The 20341-nt window shown below is 39.5% G+C and overlaps 10 protein-coding genes across 10 annotated transcripts; 8 read left to right on the top strand and 2 right to left on the bottom strand.

Moving 5' to 3' along the window:
* Positions 1-1205: 1205 nt before the first annotated feature.
* Positions 1206-3208, top strand: JH06_5157 (hypothetical protein; the record flags this gene model as incomplete). Its single annotated transcript, XM_014672838.1, has 6 exons — positions 1206-2538; positions 2567-2638; positions 2667-2831; positions 2860-2934; positions 2965-3042; positions 3081-3208. The coding sequence occupies 6 exons, from the start codon at positions 1206-1208 to the stop codon at positions 3206-3208; spliced, it is 1851 nt and encodes a 616-aa protein (XP_014528324.1).
* A 193-nt stretch (positions 3209-3401) lies between these two features.
* Positions 3402-4672, top strand: JH06_1602 (6-phosphogluconate dehydrogenase; the record flags this gene model as incomplete). The annotated part of the gene is made up of 4 exons (XM_014672837.1): positions 3402-3428; positions 3461-4094; positions 4125-4350; positions 4381-4672. The coding sequence occupies 4 exons, from the start codon at positions 3402-3404 to the stop codon at positions 4670-4672; spliced, it is 1179 nt and encodes a 392-aa protein (XP_014528323.1).
* A 120-nt stretch (positions 4673-4792) lies between these two features.
* On the top strand, positions 4793-5588 carry JH06_1601 (mitochondrial carrier family; the record flags this gene model as incomplete). Its single annotated transcript, XM_014672836.1, has 5 exons — positions 4793-4913; positions 4945-5044; positions 5075-5188; positions 5219-5407; positions 5438-5588. The coding sequence occupies 5 exons, from the start codon at positions 4793-4795 to the stop codon at positions 5586-5588; spliced, it is 675 nt and encodes a 224-aa protein (XP_014528322.1).
* A 77-nt stretch (positions 5589-5665) lies between these two features.
* JH06_1600 (hypothetical protein) lies at positions 5666-5883 on the top strand (the record flags this gene model as incomplete). The annotated part of the gene is made up of 2 exons (XM_014672835.1): positions 5666-5730; positions 5760-5883. The coding sequence occupies 2 exons, from the start codon at positions 5666-5668 to the stop codon at positions 5881-5883; spliced, it is 189 nt and encodes a 62-aa protein (XP_014528321.1).
* A 107-nt stretch (positions 5884-5990) lies between these two features.
* JH06_1599 (wd40 repeat-containing protein) lies at positions 5991-7152 on the top strand (the record flags this gene model as incomplete). Its single annotated transcript, XM_014672834.1, has 9 exons — positions 5991-6022; positions 6072-6127; positions 6159-6209; positions 6241-6350; positions 6381-6683; positions 6714-6788; positions 6820-6876; positions 6908-7042; positions 7072-7152. 9 exons carry the CDS (start codon positions 5991-5993, stop codon positions 7150-7152), a joined length of 900 nt encoding a protein of 299 aa, XP_014528320.1.
* Positions 7153-7204: 52 nt separating this feature from the next.
* On the top strand, positions 7205-10369 carry JH06_1598 (ATP-dependent metallopeptidase; the record flags this gene model as incomplete). The annotated part of the gene is given in 16 exon segments (XM_014672833.1): positions 7205-7509; positions 7523-7546; positions 7625-7760; positions 7794-7860; positions 7893-8017; positions 8047-8138; positions 8169-8442; positions 8474-8782; positions 8817-9033; positions 9064-9221; positions 9253-9371; positions 9401-9488; positions 9519-9640; positions 9670-9775; positions 9791-9964; positions 9995-10369. 16 exon segments carry the CDS (start codon positions 7205-7207, stop codon positions 10367-10369), a joined length of 2691 nt encoding a protein of 896 aa, XP_014528319.1.
* Positions 10370-10862: 493 nt separating this feature from the next.
* JH06_1597 (hypothetical protein) lies at positions 10863-13481 on the top strand (the record flags this gene model as incomplete). The annotated part of the gene is made up of 2 exons (XM_014672832.1): positions 10863-11023; positions 11054-13481. 2 exons carry the CDS (start codon positions 10863-10865, stop codon positions 13479-13481), a joined length of 2589 nt encoding a protein of 862 aa, XP_014528318.1.
* Positions 13482-13697: 216 nt separating this feature from the next.
* On the top strand, positions 13698-15223 carry JH06_1596 (hypothetical protein; the record flags this gene model as incomplete). The annotated part of the gene is made up of 5 exons (XM_014672831.1): positions 13698-14194; positions 14225-14429; positions 14459-14596; positions 14626-14779; positions 14811-15223. The coding sequence occupies 5 exons, from the start codon at positions 13698-13700 to the stop codon at positions 15221-15223; spliced, it is 1407 nt and encodes a 468-aa protein (XP_014528317.1).
* A 1727-nt stretch (positions 15224-16950) lies between these two features.
* On the bottom strand, positions 16951-18837 carry JH06_1595 (hypothetical protein; the record flags this gene model as incomplete). The annotated part of the gene is given in 10 exon segments (XM_014672830.1): positions 16951-17006; positions 17026-17174; positions 17205-17316; positions 17348-17429; positions 17459-17562; positions 17593-17667; positions 17698-17722; positions 17741-18577; positions 18645-18785; positions 18820-18837. The coding sequence occupies 10 exon segments, from the start codon at positions 18835-18837 to the stop codon at positions 16951-16953; spliced, it is 1599 nt and encodes a 532-aa protein (XP_014528316.1).
* A 121-nt stretch (positions 18838-18958) lies between these two features.
* Positions 18959-20331, bottom strand: JH06_1594 (phosphoinositide 3-kinase; the record flags this gene model as incomplete). Its single annotated transcript, XM_014672829.1, is given in 6 exon segments — positions 18959-19255; positions 19286-19384; positions 19417-19636; positions 19667-19917; positions 19955-20127; positions 20139-20331. The coding sequence occupies 6 exon segments, from the start codon at positions 20329-20331 to the stop codon at positions 18959-18961; spliced, it is 1233 nt and encodes a 410-aa protein (XP_014528315.1).
* Between the last annotated feature and the right edge of the window lie 10 nt (positions 20332-20341).

Raw genomic sequence — 20341 nt, 5'->3', positions numbered from 1 at the left:
ACAACAACGAGCCAACATGTTCTACCACAATCCGACCTAGAATATAAGAATATCAAAAGGATTCATGTACCTCTTGTTGCCGAGAAAATGAATAAGAAAAGAAATCACGGTTCTATGGTATTGTTGGCAGAGATATGGATTTCTGAAATGAGAGAGTGTATGAACGAAACAGGATTAGTCTAACTCTATCTTCGTGGAGTCAAGTATAGAATTATTACTACAATTACGTATCACATAATCCAGACTTGCAAATATCCACTCTGATTTCTAATTCCACTTAGATCTATTAAATAATAAGTGGGTGACAATGATAAATCGATAGAAGAATGGATCCTTCCTTGTGCCAATGATATGTAACCCAACAATAACAGGAAGTTCCATTTCTCATGACAACACCTCCTTAACAGAACGAAAAATACATCTCCTTGACGACACATCAATAAAAAATACAAATACCTTTTCGTTTTCTCGGATCCTTTGATATAAATTGGTTTCTGAATCTCGAAAAAAACGAACCCCAGTGGCTGTTGGCTCCTTGATGAACTAGGAACATGTTATTCCCACTCTCTCCGTAGCTTTTATTAAGATCCATCTTGCTTGTCCGTAATATAATTTGGAATCGTCAGACAACGTTTAGTGACTTCCTTGTTTCTCTTCCCGATAACAAATTTGCAGTATTTATAATATTCTACCATTGCATGTTCTGAATTCACAAAAATACAGTCTCCAGTTTATAGTTGTATTGTGAAGTAGGGACTAGAATCCATGTCATCAAAACACATTTCAGCCACGTAAACATCTTTACTCAGTGGTATATCTCCGAAATTTGCCTTCGTTTTCCCGAGAATCCGTTCCACATTCCGACTAGTCACAATCCTTGATCCACTGCTCCAAGCTCAAATTGAACTCTATTTTCTGGTACTGAGAAAATAAAATGCATAGATTATCCTCTTCTCGAATCTCCACAGGATTATAGATTTCACCATTTCGAAGCACTCGAATGGATGTCGTAGTTGTTTCAAAGTGAATTACGGCGACAGAATCTTCCATTATTAGGCTTTCAGTGAATGACTGAAACCATCACAGTTCAGGCTGAAACAACAGAGAACATCGCAATCTAATACAAGATCAAGAGCATGAGTTGAATCATAGATATACTAGTTTTCGTTTGGATCATTCAGCTTCATTAATAATTCTTAGAGACAATGGAAAACCATTCAGCTGAGATGACATCTCTGGGGGAAACAAATGTGAACTTAGATGACGTCATTGAAAGCCTCTATCCTAATGGATATGTAACTCGTAGTATCTTGTATCCAGGGACTTCGAGGAATGGGCGAACTGTTGAATTCTTTCTGGGTGAACATGAAGATGAGTACTTGGAGTGTTGTCGGTCTGATGGAAAAAAGAACGGCCTCGGTTTGCTATTTAAGCAAGGAAAACTTCATCTCAAGTGTTCTTTCGTAAGCGATATCCTTCATGGTTGGGGAGTGATTTATGAGAATGGGATTGCTTTAATTGAAGGATATTGGGACAATGGGGTGTTTCAAAAGAATAAGATCGTGTTGTGCTCGGAACAGGAGATTGTTTTGGAAGAAAGAGATGAAGATGGAGTACTGCTATATCGTGGTGGATTTGATTGTTCTACCTATTCGCGACATGGATTTGGAACCATTTACGAAGAAGGGAGGTTATGTGGTTGTGGACAATTCGATCATAATCGAATGATTTGCTTATATAAGTCTTTTGATGGCAAAATGATGTCGGAGTTTGATGAACTAGGCAATCTTATCTATGAAGGTGAATATGTGAATGAGATGTGTCACCAGTTCCCTCGTAATGGTCATGGTCGTGAATTTGTTGACAATCATATTGTATACGATGGCTCATTCTCGAACAATAGACGTGATGGATTTGGAATTAGCTACTATGATAATGGTGTGGCATCGTTCAAAGGAATTTGGAAAGATAACCATCCCGTAGAAGGTCGTCGTGTTATGCGTGATGGCTTCTATGAGGGAGTTACATTTGATGGTCGATTTGAATTTACAGTAGATAATGCTCCAGCACTGGAGGTGTTAAATGAGACCATTACTTCCTTCTCCATTCCTGATTACTGCTGTAATGAAGAGAGCTTCCAGTCGTTTTCGCTTCACGATCTTCCTCACCTTCAGGACGTTACGATTGGTAATCATTCCTGTGCAAATGTCCGTATTTTCACAGTAGTGGAATTACCGATGTTGGAATCACTCATGATTGGTTCTGATAGTTTCACAAAATGCGATCATGGAAGTAATATGCCATGGATGAATGATAATCCTTGTCGTATTGCTACAGAGAATCGATCTTTTTCCGTAACCAAATGTCCAAAACTCCGTCAGATTGCTGTTGGGATTGGATCTTTTTCTGATTATGTTCTGTTTGATTTCTCGTATTTGAATGCATTAACAGCATTGATTCTAGGAAATGCTGAAAACACTGGAGGATATGATGTGAGTAGTTTGATTGGACATTGGTGTGAAGAATTCACATTGAAAGGTATGTGTTGGAGAGAATTGTTAAGTAGATCTTCCTAATCTAATAAGTGTGATTATTGGATCACGTTCCTTTGGTAAAGTGAAACGGGCTCGATTTGAGAGTATTGTTGATGGGTGGATGTATTTTAGATCTTCCCAAACTTGGATCTCTCATGCTTGGATTCTCGACCTTTTTAGGTATTTGGGATAAAACTGGCCCCTTGTCTGAATTTGCCATCATTAAGGCGCCGTTACTGAATCAGGTGATATTTAGTAATCACGCTCTTTATTGTATGAGATTGGTGAGAATTGAGGGTAAGGATGCAGTATTGGTGTGATGTAGACTGTCCTTCCTTGGATGGGATCACGTTCTATGAAGAGACGCTGCATTCAATTCGAATAATTCAAGTGGATGATGGTAGTTATGATAGCGCTGTATGATTGGTAGATTCTGCAGAAAAGTTTGTTAAGGATCTGAAGGCTCGAAACCGCTATGTTACGATAGATTATATTTATTGGGTTGTTTGTTGGGTTTCATAGAATCCTTCTCTGAAATGTCTTCAGATATTGGTATTTATGGTCTGACTAGTCAAGGTATCCAGCTTGCCCTGAATTTTGCTTCAAAAGGCTATTTGGTGACTGTGGGAAACAAATCCTCAGACAAGGTGAGATCTGACTTGATTGATATTTAATCCATTATAGATCAAGGAATGTATTGAATTAGCTGAGAAATCCGATCTAGAAGAGAAGATCCGAGGAATTAAAGATGTACGTGGATATAGAGGTAAGCAATAATTGCATTAGGTTGGTGATTTCTGTAAAAACTTGAAGACACCGCGTCGCATCCTTCTTCTTGCTCGTCCTGGTTCAAGTGTTGATCGGAATATGCAAAAGATTCTTCCCTTGTTAGAGGTAGTTAGAGTGATATCTTGGTGATTGGATAGGCTGGGGATGTTATTATCGATGGTGGCTGTGATTCTATAAGTGAATGTGATCGTCGATGTAAAGAAGTGGAAGAGAAGGGATTCCAGTACATGACAATGGCAATCATGGGTACAGATAGTGATATGCATACTGGTCCTGCTTTCCTTGCTTCCGGTTCAAAGGCTGTCTATGACTTAGTTGAACCCATGTTAAACAAGGTGGCAGCGGAAGCGAATCATCATGCTTGTGCTGGTTATATTGGCAAGGGTTCTGCTGCTGTGTTTATCAAATCGTTGTGTAATGCGTTGGAGATTGGAGAGAGTCAACTTCTGGCGGAGATGTATGATTTGATGCGTCAGATGCGTCTAAGCAACAATGAGATGAGTGATACATTTGCTGAATGGAATAAGCGTGATCAATCCAGCTATTTGCTTCAGATCACATCAACGATTGTGGGAAAGAAGGATACAGATGTAGAAGGATGCAAACCCAGTGATAACTTCCTCGTTGAGCGTATTTGGGATCAAGCTCCTCAGAAGAAGAGTGGTGTGGATGTGATGGGGGAGAGTGCTACTGTGCATGCGAGTAGCTCTGTGATGGATAGTGCTATATTCGCTCGTTATGCTACTTGCAGTCGTGAGCAGCGAGTCAAAGGTAGATCTAATGAAGGAGTGTGAGATGTAGTGAATGGTTTAGTCAAAGGACCAAAGTTTGATTGGAGTCATGTGGACCTGCAGACTGTATTGAAGGATATGGAGGATGCTTATGCATGTGCTCGTATTGTCTTGTATGCTCAGGCATTTGCGATGCTCACTGCTGCTTCTTCCACCTATCAATGGGAAGTCAATCGTAGTGAAGTGGCGCGTGTACTAACTGCTGGAAATCTACTGCGTTGCAAGCTGTTGGAACAGTGAGTGAGGATGAGGAGAATAAGATTTAGAATTGCAGAAGCATTGGATAGTGATTCTCCTGCTGAGAATCTATTGTTAAATGAGACATTCTTGAAGCTATTGATGATGAAACAGAACGCTTGGAGACGCATTCTCTCGTTAGGTGTAATGGCAGGTGTCACAGCTCCTACGGGTATGGCTGCTCTTGCTTATTTTGATGGAATGCGTACTGAGAGACTTCCTGGTGCTTTGGTACAGTGTCTGCGTGATTGTCTGAAAGAAGAAGGTTTCGAACGGATTGACAAGAAGGGAGAAATCTTCAGTTGTCGTTGGACCAAGTAATTTCGCTGTTTGTTGTTTGTTGAACAGTTACGAAACTAACACCAGAAAGCCTTTTTCGAATTCGCTTTTCTTATTGGGTTTATCATATCTTAATAGTGTGAAGTATTTTTCCACGTAGTTATGAAAACTGCGTATGATGTTGCCGAGCATGCTCCTCCGAGAGCAGTCCCAGTCTACGTTGTTTTACCCAAACCGAGAGAGTTTATTCGTGGTGGCACTGCTGCTCTTGTGAACATTCTTTGTAGGTCAAATGCTCTTCAGATAGTAAATAGGTACATTTCCTATAAACAAAGTGATGTTCCGGCAGCAATTAACTGGAAGTAATTTGTTAAGTGTGGGACGAGATTTATATCACGAAGGATTCCACTACTTGTAATTGTGGAACTGAATTGTAATGAGTAGATACCGTGGTGTGGGCCCTCCAATTATGCAGAAAACGATTTGTACCTCGTTGATGTTCGGTACATTCGATTTCTATCGTCGTGGGTTGTTGTCGATAAAGCAGAAGTATTCGGAGTGGATCTATTTGTGTTGTGTTAAGTGTAGTCCTTTTGCCCAGGAAACAATTATCATTCGGTTGATTGCATCATGTTGTTCGGGATTAACAGAGGCTTTGCTGACTCCATTTGAGCGAGTACAGACTCTCATGCAAATACCGACCTATAATTCAGAATTTAGGAATTTCTTTTCTGCATTTCGCCAGTTAGGTTTTAGAGAAATGTTTACAGGTCTCAGGTCCAAGTAGAAGGGAGAGATGATGTTTAGTGCTATTAGTTTGAGAAATTGTCTGGGAAGTGGGTTATTTCTTTTCTTCCGTGAACCATTTCAGAAACTCCTTCCTCATCGAGAGAATGGAGGGGTGTTGAATGTATATCCTGAATCTTGTTGGGTTACTGCTTCCTTCATTCTACCTTAAGCGACTTTCTCAATGGTGCCGTTCTTGGAGCATGCATTAGTACTCTTTCGTTCCCTTTCAGTGTTGCAAAAGTGCAAATGCAGAAGAAGATTGTGTATGAACCGGGCCTGACTGTGTTCAAAGCAATAATCCAAGTGGTAAAGTAGATTTGATGAGTTAATTTAATTGTAGGGAGAGAGGAAGTGTGATCGGGTTGTATAATGGTGCTCAGGTGAATTTCATGAGAGCTCTCATTTCGTGGGGTATCGTGAATGCAGTCTATGAGAAGTTTGGTCTTTTATTTCCGAATAACTGACATGTTTGTTTCGCCTAATAGTTGCGCCTTGTGTCGCAAACTTGTTTTATCCACTTATTGTACTCTCCATCTCGATTCAAATGTCCGAAGTAAGTTCAACACTTACAATGCTCATTTGTAGGATCTCGTTGATAATCATGTTGATGAAGGAGGTAGAGTGATAGTTTTTGTTCCTGAATTGCAGTAAGGGAAATTATAGAAGAAGGTGGTTCTGATGACGAGGAAGTAGTGATTGATGGAGAGGGTATTACTGATTTGTGTGAACTAACATGCAGAGTATGTGATTATGGATGTAGATGAGTTTTTGGAGCAAGCAGAAGCAAAGTGTATGGAGGATTGATGTGTATTCAGTGATAGTGAAAGAAGAAGGAGGCAATAAAGAGAATGCTGTGGAAGAAACTGAAGAAAACCCCGAAGAGGTGGAAGATGAAGCTATTCCAGAAGAGATTGTTCGGGACTCATTCTTTGTTGGCTAGTTTGTCACTACTGAGAATTAGAGTTTCGAAAAACACACAGACTCGGTGTTGTGTGTAGCTATGAATCCTCAGCGACCAGGCCAAATCCTAACAGGAGGTCAAGATAACCGTGCTTTTCTGTTCAACGCTAATGAACCAGAGAAGGTAATTGAATTGACGGGGCACAACGAAAGCGTTTGTGCTGTCTGTTTCAGTCCTAAAGGGAACTTGTGTGCAACAATTGATATGAATGGAGAGCTGAAAATCTGGAAAACAGCTGATGGAGCACCTGTTCTTACCATTCAAGGTCCCGAAGAGCCTGAATGGCTCCAGTTCCATCCGAATGTGATTCTGCAGAATAACAGTGAGTTGTAGGGAAGTGTCATTCTAACCTCAGGAAATGACTTTTGTGTGTGGTCATGGTTAGTCACATCAGGTGAGTCTCACCCAGTATGTATTAAATGAGATGATTTATGGATAGTTGTTTTGTGGTCACACTGATACAGTCACTTGTGCTGTGATCTCATCTTCAGGGAAGGTAGAAATGATAACTAAGTATTCTCGTATAGATGCTAGTAACAGGCTCTCTAGACAATACATTGAAATCATGGCTATTCCGTACTCATTCTCAAGTAACATCTGTGAAACCAGATACACACAACTGGCATCAAGCTGGTATTGAATGTGTGGATCTATATTCACAGGTATTCTTACTCTTGTGATTCATATGTAGATGTCCTTATCTGCAAGTGGTGCTCGTGATGGATCTGTTCGATTAACAAATCTCAAAACGAATGAGGTCAGGGATTGGTGATAATGTTACCTCCAGATCGTTGCTTCATATCAACATACTAGTGCTGATGAGAATGAGAATTGCAGTGTTGAAGCGTTGGAGTCATGGACTTTTCTCATGGATTAGTGTTGCTTTTAATACCAAGTACAATTGGATCGCTTCTGCCAGTATGAACTCGAAGGTCATCATCTATGATTTTGGGACATGCCGAATCCGACATGAACTGCAACATGGAGGTGGAGTCATTCGTCTTGTGTGGCATCCCAATAATATTGTTCTGATAACTGGTTGTTTGGATGGATGTGTGTATCTGTGGGATGGAAGAACGGGTGAGTTGTTGAAACAGCTGAATGGTCATACTGTTGTTATTTACACCGGGTTTCATGAATAGGATATGCTTTTGGACATGTCAGTAGTGGTTGATAAGAATAAGACATACATTAGTACGGTTTCGGATGACAAGACATGTCAAGTTTTCCGTGTTGAAATTTAGTGGGTTTGTCTGTTTGTTTGTCAAACAAATACGGATGTTCAGGAGCATTCGTGCATTTTCTATTGCAGAGTCTTCTGTAACATCGTTTGTGAAGAGATCTAATCTCCATTCCCTTCCTTCGACAGGATCGTTCACAGTAGTCTTTATTGATAAAATCTCATTTGAATAGGGAAGAACTCGACTGTGTAGAGATATTCATAATACGTTTATTCGCTGTTCGCGTTCCTATCGAAATCGTGAACTGGAAGTATACTATGCTCATTTATAGCGAATTTCCCTTTGCTAAAAGGATTACCTTGTGTCCGACAGTTTACAACAGCTGTAGAGGCGAAGGAACAGGAGGCAGCTCAACAGCCTTCTGCAAAAGATCTAGCTACGCTTGATTCTGTGATGGTAGGAGTACTAAATTCAATATATAATAGACATACATCCGAAATGGTGCTTTTGAGTATGCTCGTGAAGAATTGCAGCGTTTAGAGAATCCAAAACTGTTCCGTAGAGACATCTATTATTTGTAGTTGATTAAGATACGCTTCTATTGTAGAACTCTCTACCTAACCTACATGACTGACAGCTTTCGTACGATGACACCGGAGCAGATTCAGCAAGAACTTGACAAGTGTGGTTTAACAGAAGAGCAAATTAAGAAGATGGGACATCGACTTCGGCATCCAACTGCTCAACAGTACATTCTGGAAAAGAATCTCCTTTCTGGAACGAACAACGTCCTCACTTGGTGCCTTACTATTCTTGCCGTTTATTTACTCTTTCTTCTCTTTGCAAATATCAATCCTGGGAATTTTCTCCAAACATCTTCTGTGTGATTCTCTTCGTTTCATTCACAACTAGTTCGAACCTGAAACAGGTATCACTACTCGTTTTTCTGATGTGATTGGATTGGGTGAGAGCCTTGATGAAGTGCAAATGTTGGTGAAGTATCTTCAAGATCCCATGCAATTCAGACGGATGGGCGCTAAAACACCTACAGGAGTACTTCTGACGGGTCCTCCTGGTACTGGTAAGACATTACTAGCAAGAGCAGTAGCAGGAGAAGCTTCTGTTCCGTTCTTCTTTGCTGCTGGATCCGAATTCGATGAAATGTATGTTGGAATGGGAGCAAAACGAGTTCGAGAGTTATTCAAAAAAGCGCGGGAAAATGTACCTAATCATGAGGATTTGATATTATGGTTAGGCGCCTTGTATTGTGTTTATCGACGAATTAGATGCAGTAGGAGGTCGTCGTGATAGTTTCCGAGGCAGTAATAGTCGTCAAACTATCAATCAGTTGTTGAATGAAATTGGAGGTTTCAGAGGAGATGAAGGCGTGTTAATTATTGCAGCAACCAATCTAAAGAAGGTATTAGATCCTGCATTAGTTAGAGCGGGCCGTTTTGATCTAGAGATTCGAAGTGAGAATGAATGATGAGAATGAGTTGTAGCGTCATTGCCTGATCGTGAAGCAAGAGAGAGGATTCTGTTGAAGAAGACACAACAAACACGTTTGGCAGAGGATGTGGATATTCCTCAACTAGCACGTCGTACTGTAGGTTTTTCAGGTGCTGAACTGGAGTCATTAATGAATGTGGCTGCTATGAAGGTGGAATAAATAAAATAGGATCATTGATTAGGCTCTGGCAGGTGGGTACTTGCGAATTCATAATGCTCACATCATGGAAGCATATGATCGAATCAAAATGGGTTCTCGTGGTGATCGAGGATCCAATCCTGATATTGAACGTATGACACTGTAAGAATGAAGACAGAATGAAAATATAGACTTCATGAATGTGGTCATGCATTGGTCTCATTATTAACTCCAGGTTCGATGCCAATTGATAAGATTACAGTGATTCCTCGTGGTGATGTGGGTTAGCATAATGAAGATGAGAACTAGGCTCTGGGGTATGTGGCACCTCTAGCTGAAGAGAAGGATATGGTATCTCAAACAAAGGAACAATTATTAGCAATGATGGATACAGCCATGGGAGGACGAGCTGCTGAAGAAGTGTTTTATGGGTAGGATAAGATGAGAATGTTTGATTTAGTGCTGACAATGTAACAACAGGAGCAAGCAGTGATCTTCAACAAGCCTCTTCAATTGCTCGAGGAATGGTATATGAGTGGGGCATGAATGGAGTGAAGGATGAAATAGTGAATGAGATGTAGACTCCACGTGTACGAGGTGAAGTGAGTGGAGCTTCAATTGATCAGTTACCATACTATGGAGAGGAACAGAGAAAGAAGAAAGATATGGAGATTAACCGAATGTTGGATGAATCGTATCAGAGAGCTCGTACTTTGATTGAGAAGAATAAACGACTTCTTCTGCGTTTGGCTGATGTAGATACATGATGGATGAATAAGGTGTAGGCTGTGGAAGAAAATGAGACGATTTCTGGAGAAGATGCCAAACGTATTTTGCGAGGAGAACCAATGAAAGATGTGTACAATGTGGATGAATTGAAGTTCACGGATGATGATGTGGTAGATGCAGAAATCTATCAAGCTAGATACAAAGGAACAAGTGAAGAACAAAGAGTGAAAGAAGAACCATTGGTTACGGAAGACAGCAATCTGGATGAAGTCACTTCGATGATTGCAAAGGAGATGCTAGCAATTCGATTAGATGAGGAGAAGCAAGTTTTTGAAGCATTATTACGTCAGAAGGCAGCTGTAGATAGGGCAGAAGAAGACGATCAAGTAGATGACAACCAAGAAGAGGAGGATCGGGAGAAGAAAGAGTAAATGGGTATTATCTTTAGCATATTTCTTGTTTGTTTGTGATATCTCTTTTGAACCAATTCCCGCAATTTGAATACTGGTTCATCCAATGAAAAGGGACCTCATTTGGATGGTTTCTAAGAATTTCACATTTTCTTTCAGGATAGGGATTGTAAGTGGAAAAGGTAAGTGGAGAAGCATTCTGTTGGAATGATGATTTGGCAACGGGCGGACTGAAGATACCGTGTTAGACATTTATGTGTTGCCTACTGACTTGTTCTTATTTTTGATTGTACGAAGATGAAAACAATGGTGTCCCAAGCCGTTCGCAGTACCACCTTAGAGTGTACTCCCTTCGCCGGGAGAAGCACTGGTGCAGGACTTCCTTGGATGTCTGAGCACTTTTGGTTCATTGGACTTGTTCTAATTGTTGTGTAGGTGAGTTGGTAGTAATAATCATCTCTTAATTTACTTGTTTCTTTTTATACACCTTGAAGAGCATTAATCCTTTGTCAGAATGTGGTCGTTTCTGACATTGAATCGAGATGTTTACGAATATGGTGTTTTCACAGTTGATGACCAATTGGCAAGCGTTTCGATGCATCTCCACGATTTCTATGTTGCTTCGGATTTTGAGTCGCTTACATCTTTTGATATCATGGATATCAAGAGAGAAAAGTCTGAATAATGCTGGTTTGTTATGGATAGATGTGGGAAGAGAATTCCAACGATCCTGACTAGTGAACAACTTCGATATATGAAACGTGATGGTATTTCTGTAAAGCAACCGGTATTTTGGGACTTCCTCTCGAATCCTAAGAAAAGGATCTTTTTGCAATACCTCCAGCAAACTAACCTTGATTTAAAAGAAGAGAGACCATCACAACTGATAGTTTTCTATACAGTCAGTTCGCGTCAACAATTGTCAACTCTACAGAGTCTTTTTCAATCTATTGGGTATGAAAAAGTGCTTGTAGTTCCAGAATTCTTGTTGTTCATTCCCATCACTAATACGCCTAGGTTATTTGATGGGTATCTTGCTGTGTTTGATGTATTCGAGTCTTCGTTCAATATTCATATTTATCACAATCTAACTCCTTGTTTTGACAAGAAGGCATATAACATCTCCATTAAGAAACGTATCATAAATCGAATGATCAGCGCAATTGATAAGAAAGCTTGCGCTTCCGGTCTTCCTCCCTTATCGAATATGGAGATTAATCAAGTGATTCCTCTGATTGTTGACAACCTTCTATGTGCATTCAGTGACAACCAGAAACTAGAGTTTCATTGGCTTGTAAATGAGGAACAACGTATGGTTGAGTTTGATCATGACACATTTGAGACGATGTTTATAGAGGTTCTTTCGGATGTCATTTATTCTGTATTAGCATCATTTGGAATAACATATAAACAAATTAAGCGGTACATGGTGAATGGTCATTCTCTTTTCAGTGAAAGTGTTCGTGGCTCCTTGTTCAGTATCTTCAGAGGAGCTGTTCCAGCAGAATGGTATCTTGGAATAGGTCTTCAAAAGACAATTGTTGACATTATAAGAAATCCAAAATCATATGATCCTAACCGCGGGAATCAACTTCCTTCTATGACTACGAAGACTTCTTCTTCTATATGTGTGTCTCCAGGTCTACACTGGAAGCGTGTTCATGAACTAATTGGGAATACTGTCCTATCAGATCATCATACCAAGTCATCTGTCAGCATGTGTATATATCGTCTAAATATGGAGAGTTTGTGTATGAAGATCACTTATGATCGTTTAACATATGGTCAGCTGGAAGAGGATCATTCGTACATTGAAGGAATCTTACCTAAATGTTTTGCAAATGGAAATGAAGATCGTACTGACACTGTTGTTACGATAGGTCCATATCGGGACTGCCACTTCAATGGTCTCTGCCTTAAACAGTATATCAACAGTCCGATTCGATGGGAAGGAATATTGAAGAATGATGTATCCGAAGGGAGTGGAAGAGCCCTTATCAATCATCAGTTAGTATGGCGGGGAACATATAAGGAGAATGAGATTGAGGGAATGGGAGAATGTTGGACGAATAATGGAGACATGTATATTGGAGAGTTTAGTAATGGGATGTATGATGGATATGGATGTTTAGTGAGTGAGAATCAAGAGATGAATGATGGTTTGTTCGTTGGAGGTGAGTGGAATGGCTACCAACATTTGGGGAATGCTGAAATGCAGAGCTGTGGAATAGTGAATGATAATACTTGGAATGGTCGTGTGATTCGAGTGTTGAATGATGGATGTGTGTTAATGTGTTCGTTTAGACAGGGGATTCTTGATGGGAAGGTTCTCTGGATGAATCGAGAAGGTGATGTATGTGATTCTCTTGTTCAGAATGAACACATAATGGAACGAAAGTATTCTCGGAAGGGAATTGAAGAGAGTTGTGTTGTTTGTCAACCTCAACGTCATTATGTGCGTGACACTGTAGTTCCTGATGAAGAGGTTAATACCTTTGTTGAAGCTACACAATCGGAAGAAGAAGGAAGTGATGATGACCAATGGATTCGTTGTGTGGATAGAATGAACATGGCATCTATCACAGATGATATGATTAAAAAGACATTCTATGAACATTTTCCTGTTGTTGCAGATGGTGGACCTGAGGTGAAACAGGTGTCTGAACCTTCTGAGAATGAGTATAGGATAATTCCTAATACAAGTCTTCAGTTCCATGAAAATTGGCATTTTAAATTCGAATTACCGGGGTCTGAGAATACTGGAACAGGAACAGGCTGTCTTTTAACCGAAAAGGACCAAATCGTGTATATGGGGAATTTCAAAGAATGGCAGTTTAATGGAAAAGGTGTATTATTCTATACAAATGGAAGGAAACAATATGAAGGGATATTTGCGGGAAATGTTCTTCATGGAGAAGGGATTTGGTATTATCCGAACGGTTGTGTAAAATACTCAGGAATGTGGGAATCTGGGGAATTGAATGGACCAGGAAGTCTGTATCGGTTAGTTGATCTTCAGTACTGTAATTCCATCTATCGCAGATTCCTTCTAATGAGAGGGGGCCGTACGAAATACATCTCCTTTGGTGGAGGTTACAATCCATCGATGTTTGCTGAGCAGTGTCCTCATTAGTTATCCTGTTTGTTGAATTTTTCTCCCGATCCTTTCAAATCTTTCTGTTCACTAATTGTCAGAAATAGAGACATCTTTGCAGATTAACAAAAATTGTCTAGATTTCTGTACTTAAATGAAACGGACAATAGAAAAGCAGGAGAAGACAGCCTGAAGGGTTTAATCGTTCGGCTATTATCTCAAAAGCGGTTCACTTGACAGTTAGTGAAAAATAACATGGGTGAATTGATAAACGGGCTATACTATGAAAAGGCTCTTATTGGTCAAGGAGCCTTTGGGCAAATCTATTTAGGTCAAAATACGCAAACGAAGGAATTTGTAGCAATCAAGAAGGAGATGGCAAATTGCAAGAATCCTCAGCTTGTGTATGAGGCCAAAGTATATAAATATCTGGAAGGTGGTATGGGTATCCCAAAAGTCCATTTACAGAAGGATGTCATGAATATGAATGTAATGGTGATGGATCTTCTGGGTCCGAGTCTTGAGGATATGTTCAACTATTGTTACCGACGTTTCACAGTGAAAACGGTGTTAATGCTTGGTATCGAGCTTCTTACTAGGTTAGAGTTCATCCACCACCGTAACTTTATCCACCGTGACATCAAGCCAGATAATTTTGTTCTAGGACTCGGCAATCGAGCTAATGTCATCTATGTAATTGATTTTGGTCTTTCTAAGAGATATCGAACACCAGGAACGAAAGAACACATTCCGTAAGACCTAATTCGTATGGTGAAATTCAGGTATCGTGAAGGCAAAAGTCTCACAGGAACTCCGCGCTATGCCTCTATCAACAACCATATGGGTGTTGAGCAGAGCCGACGTGATGATCTGGAGTCGTTAGGATATGTTCTGATATACTTCTTAAAAGGACGTCTTCCTTGGCAAGGTCTAGCTGGAACAGCTCGAAAACAGAAATATGAAAAGATTATGAAATCAAAACTTGAAGTATAATTGCCAATCTACTTTTCATATAGACATCATTAGATGATTTGTGTGGAGGTTTGCCTTCACAATTTAAAGATTACATGGAGTATTGTAGACGTTTGAGTTTTGATCAAGTTCCTGATTATCGTCATCTTCGACGATTATTTAAAACAGCTCTGGAAGAAAGAGTAGGGTTATTTGCTAAATTTAAATGCAGAATATGAAGAATGATGGTGTGTATGATTGGGTGAATACGACGGATAAGTTTAATGATATGAAACTCCCAAAACATTGCCTAAATGCAAAAGGATTTATGCTTAGTGAGCTAAAATATCCTGCACCTGCTGAATATCGAGAAATGTACAAAGAAGGTACTATTTTTGGAATTCAATAAGTCACTAGAAGCATATCGTCAGAAGCCTCCAACACTAACGTCTCAGTCAATTTCATCTCAGCGAAAGTACCCACCAAGTCAATCTGATCATCAATCTGTATCTATGTTCTCAGCTTATTCAGATCCTCGGCTTGCGCGTACTGCGATGGCCCCAGATCCTCGTCGCAAGGAGGTGAAACCAGCATCTCCATATTTGTCTTATTCATATGGAGTACCTAGTCAGAGTCAGCGAACTGTGCCTATGACTCATATGTATGATGATCGTGATGATCGTCGTAATCTTCGTTATTATGCACCACCACCAAGTAACCCAAGAGAAGACCCAACACGAAAAGTATATTCAAATGGACATGTGAATTTGGTGGGAGAACAAGCAACTGAAGTATTAAGAAGACCTTCTCCTTATCGACAAGGTAAGTAGTTTATTGACTGTTTGTTTATACACATGGAGGATGAATTAACAAACAAAGTTACTGTTTATCCTTTCTGAAACGACAATACTTACTCAAAAGGATTCTCCATTGATCTTCCATCCAAGAATCAAAACAGTAAAGATTAATCACACCTAGTCCATTCACAAGAGGTTCAGTCAAGGACTTCTCATTTTTAATTAGACTAAGGATATTTATGACATGTTTCCTTGTCTTTGGTAAAACACCCACTTCAGAAAGAAGGTAACCTTGCTCATACTTAACTGGTTTATTCTTCTCTTTCATTGTTTCTATTCATTTAAATCATTCATATTCTCTACGCAAATTAACTGAACCAAGTAACAATTCGTTATCACACAGAATCACCAACACACACTTTGGTAACAATCGGTCTTCATTATTCACTCCAAATAGACCTATTCGAATGATCTTATTGAGAGGAGGAAGAGTTGGAGGAATGCTCACAAATAATGCCTATTCCTAATCTCTCTTCATCATTCAAACTTGAATAAACTGAACAAACTCTGGAGATGATGGTTCTTCTAACAATGCACCTGCTTCTGGAGGTAACATAGAAGCAGAGAGAGATAAGGATGATTCATTCAATGTAGAGGAAGAGAGAATAACAGAACTTTCACGCCATGAAGGAGTAAGAGCCGTAATCGTATCAAACAAACTAATAATGACAGAAACAAATCAAACCCACTTCTGAAGGAGAGACTGATGACTACAATAACAGTCCTCGTCAATTGATGATCCTCTTCGTTGAATCCTATTTCTCTGGATATAGCAATCATTACAACAACACACAAATTCAAGTGAATCTGAAGATAAAATGACCAATTTACAAATACCTGTTCTAAGAAGCTTTGAATTACAACAATTCTTACAAAACGTTCGCTTACAAATATCACAGTTACGACTTGAAATGAATGTGAGTCTACTTCCACACTCAGTACATGCCTTTGGAGACTCTTCTTCTTCGGTCTCTCGCATGAACGATACAATTGTTGGTTGTGAAGGAGATGAAGAGAAATATGAACCTTCTATAGGAGTAGGTGAGTAATACAATGATTTGCTAGAGCTGAAGGAATGTAAACATGCTAATGATTGGTTACACGACGAAGAATCTTCATATTCCGTAGTGATATCAAGAAGATTTCGAATCCAATATCGTTTCATTGAATAATTACTTGCTGTTCTAGTGATTATCATTCAGATTCAGAATAACATGATTAACATCTCTGTTCTGTTATTGGTATACAGATGAATCAGCAGATCACTCTCCGTATACTTCAAATCCGACGATAGTCTTTCGACACCATTCTTATCAAAGTAAACGTCTTTCATGTCGTACACATATCGTAATGTATACTTCTCTCCACTAACTCTAAGCATTTAACAATAGACAGATAAGGACTTGCAAAACAATAGTACATCATCACAGAGGATAGCATGATATGATCCATTTTTTGTCTAGATTTCAGTCATTCCAAAATATGTTACTTCATCTGTTGATGTTAGTTTCACATCATCTTCCAGACAGAGAATTCGACTTTGATCCAAGATGGCAAAGCAATGAGGAATTTGGGAACTCCCTAATTTGGTAGAGAGTTCAATGAGACGCTGATGTGAGTCTTCTCGACACAGAGAACTGTTCATAGAAGTGACAAGTCCATTCAAACGAACAACGCATTGGTCCAAGAGGTTTTGCTGTTCAGTACTCACTAAAGTCGATTTGAGACGTTCGAGGAACTGCCCATAAAATACGATCTATTTGTGACATAACAACTGTCAAAAATCACCCGTTTAATTGGAGTACTCAAGATATCAAAAAAGGAGAGATTTGAGACATTGTCATGAGTACTATTTGTAGTATTCTGATTGAAATATCGATTGTAAGCATCTGTAAATGCTTTGAATTCTGGATTCATCATAGCCCTATAGATCATTCCAATCTACTTGTTCTACTTTTCAAGATTCTTCGAACATACAGTCAATACAGCTGAGTAATAGACATATGGAGACAATAGACTTATAAACATCGAGAACAAGGCTAAGAAACACATATCTTCATTTGTTTCTAGAATCAATTGATTCTCTCCTAATTATACCAATGTGCAATTGTTCGTATTGAAATAGAAGGTTATTATGGATATCCAGAATTTGACGTGTACTTTGAATCAATCGTCCCATCTATAATCAATTCAGTTGACTAAGTGTACTTCGGATGTATTGGTGATGTCTCGAATAACCGAAGAATTTGAATAGTACATATTCATAAAGAAATTATCATACAAATCTTCTAAATATGTATAGTAATCTCGTTCTACTTATAATTATTATGAATCACTATAACCTGTTGTAATAAACTCTTCTAACATTTGACGAAGACCTTCATTTAAGGTCTTCTTCTTCTTCATTTGTTTCATTTCTACAGATTAACAGTCCTTACAACATGAACCATCTTTCATTGATTGCTCAAGAGTCTACAAGTGAATTCTGACACTGAGTGCTACATGACATCCACTTCGAATTCTCAAATTCATCAACAGCTTATCAATGAATCCTTTCTCTTTCTCTATTGGAGGTGATGGTGGTGTACTATGAGGAGCAGGTGATCGATATGTTGATTGTTTGGATTGAGGTTGAACTGGAGGTGGTGGCAAATGAATAAACTGAAATGGTTGAGTATTGTTAACAATTGTTGCTTCTTCATAGCAGTCAGATTCCGAATCACTGATATTATTCAACATTGGATGTGATACGTTCTGAGTCTTTCTGGCAGCCTCTTCCTCAGCTTTCTTTCTGGCTGCTTCTTGCTCAGCTCTCTTTCTCTCCTCTTCGGCTCTCTTCTTAGAAGCCTCTTCTTCAGCTTTCCTTCTTGCAGCCTCTTCTGCAGCCCTCTTTCTTGCAGCTTCCTCTTCAGCTCTCTTCTTAGCAGCCTCTTCTTCAGCTCTCTTTCTGGCTGCTGCTGCTTCTTCCTCAGCCCTCTTCTTAGCAGCTTCCTCTTCAGCTTTCCTTCTTGCAGCCTCTTCTGCAGCCCTCTTTCTCTCCTCTTCAGCTCTCTTCTTAGCAGCTTCTTCCTCAGCTCTCTTTCTGGCAGCTTCCTCTTCCTCTGCTCTCTTCCTAGCAGCCTCCTCTTCAGCTCTCTTCTTAGCAGCTTCTTCTTCAGCCTTCCTTCTTGCAGCCTCTTCTGCAGCTCTCTTTCTCTCCTCTTCGTTATTACTCTCCCTCTCCTCAGCGATTGCTACCTGGTTGGAAGTATCCTGAGCAGATTCAGATTTTAATACAACGGAATTCATCGAAGCTTCCACCACATCATAGGAATCACTATCTTCACCCTACAAATCAAATTCCATACCAAAATAAACAAAATCCAAGTAAGAAGTAGGATAGTATCCTGCCTACACTTAAGACACATTGATAAACTGGAACCTTATCTCCATATTGGCAATAACACCAATGTTCAAAATAATGAAGAACTTTAACAGCGTCACCTTCTTTCAATGTAAGTTGAGTATCATCTGTTCCTTGATACGGATATAATGCCTAATTTATCATTATCAGATTATATATAACTCACATATGCGATCTCTTCCATTTTAGCTAACCCTACTTAGTATAGAAATATGCAATGATGGGGAGCCCAATTGGCGCAATCACCGTAACTCCCAGGAACTCAGTAAACACACATTATTCAACAAACATTCCAAGAAATCAAATTATCTCATTGATGTAGCAATATTATGAGCAATTTCAAGAACACCTGCAACCATGTCACCTATACACTTCTCCAAAACGTTCTTGAAAGCACGCTCTGCTTCCTCTTCCGTCATATCCAAATTAAACCTTCCAATCATCTTTTTGAGATATTCTGGTTTACAATCCTTGATATTCGCATCCATCATCATCTCCAGCAACGTTATTAACAAAGCAGCATTACGACGCAAAATATGATACGCTTGGAATGCATAACCCAAGAACAAGCGATAATTCTCACTGTTCTGTCCTCCCATTCCCTAAACATCAGTCCAATCTCTCTTTTCAACATCAATCATATCTGTAGTGATTCGAATCATTGCTTCTTTTACCTTGGGATCCTGTCCAAAGATATAACCAAAATCAATATGAAACAAGTGTCCATCATTCTATCAATCATTCCTTCTCTCCCTATACTCACATCTAACATAATATTATTCAAGTGACGATCACCTATACCCAACAAATAAGTGATCACTGCGTAACCAGCACAACTACGCACATAGGTATCCAATACTTCTGGTTTGATTCCTAAATCACTAGACGAATCAGGATGCTTCTCTTTTAAGAAAGCACGGATCGACTTAACTCCTGATAAATCCTGACTGTTTGGAACCATCTCCAACATTCCCTGTGATGAACTACTTATGATAGATCATAGCTAATCTCACTTCATCGCCACCACATCATATGGAGATAAACACAGATTCAGATTCACATCATTCAATAGTTTGTTCATCAACCGAATCATTTGAATCACCATCTGGTCTTGTCTAACATCATCTCCATTCTTTACCATCACACGCAACACTAAGAAACGACGTTTGTCGCACTTATCTGTGTCCTGACAGTACCACAGGCTATTCTTCTCCACACCACATTTCGCGCAGATTGGGTACTTACAATCTCGACAATGATGTTTCTGGAATGTCAAAAAACAACAGTATTTCTACCTGAACAAGAAGATTCCCACATACAGCACATCGCAAACAAATGCATTTGGGATACGAATGACCACACTCCTTACAAATATCACTTGTTGCCACATCTCCTTCACTAACTGTGCTCTGTGATTCTCGTCGTAACAAACGGACAGGGGATACTTCTCTGGAGTCAAATCCCATTCTTATCCCTACCTCGTACTGCCTTCAATTACAAACTCCAATGAGAATGGCATCATGGCACTCTGGAAGACTTTTGCACATGATGCCAGCACATGACTCAGAGGTAAATCTGTTCGTACTGGTAAGAATGGATGATCAGCGAACGATTCCTTATATTCTCCACTCAATAAGGCACGCAGATTCTCTTGCTTCTTCTGAGCACGACCACCCATCTCCATGATT

The sequence above is a fragment of the Blastocystis sp. subtype 4 genome, assembly GCF_000743755.1.
Source record: "Blastocystis sp. subtype 4 strain WR1 chromosome Unknown seqid_0072, whole genome shotgun sequence".
Classification (NCBI taxonomy): Eukaryota; class Bigyra; order Opalinata; family Blastocystidae; genus Blastocystis; species Blastocystis sp. subtype 4.
This window is presented reverse-complemented; position numbering and strand designations above follow the sequence as displayed.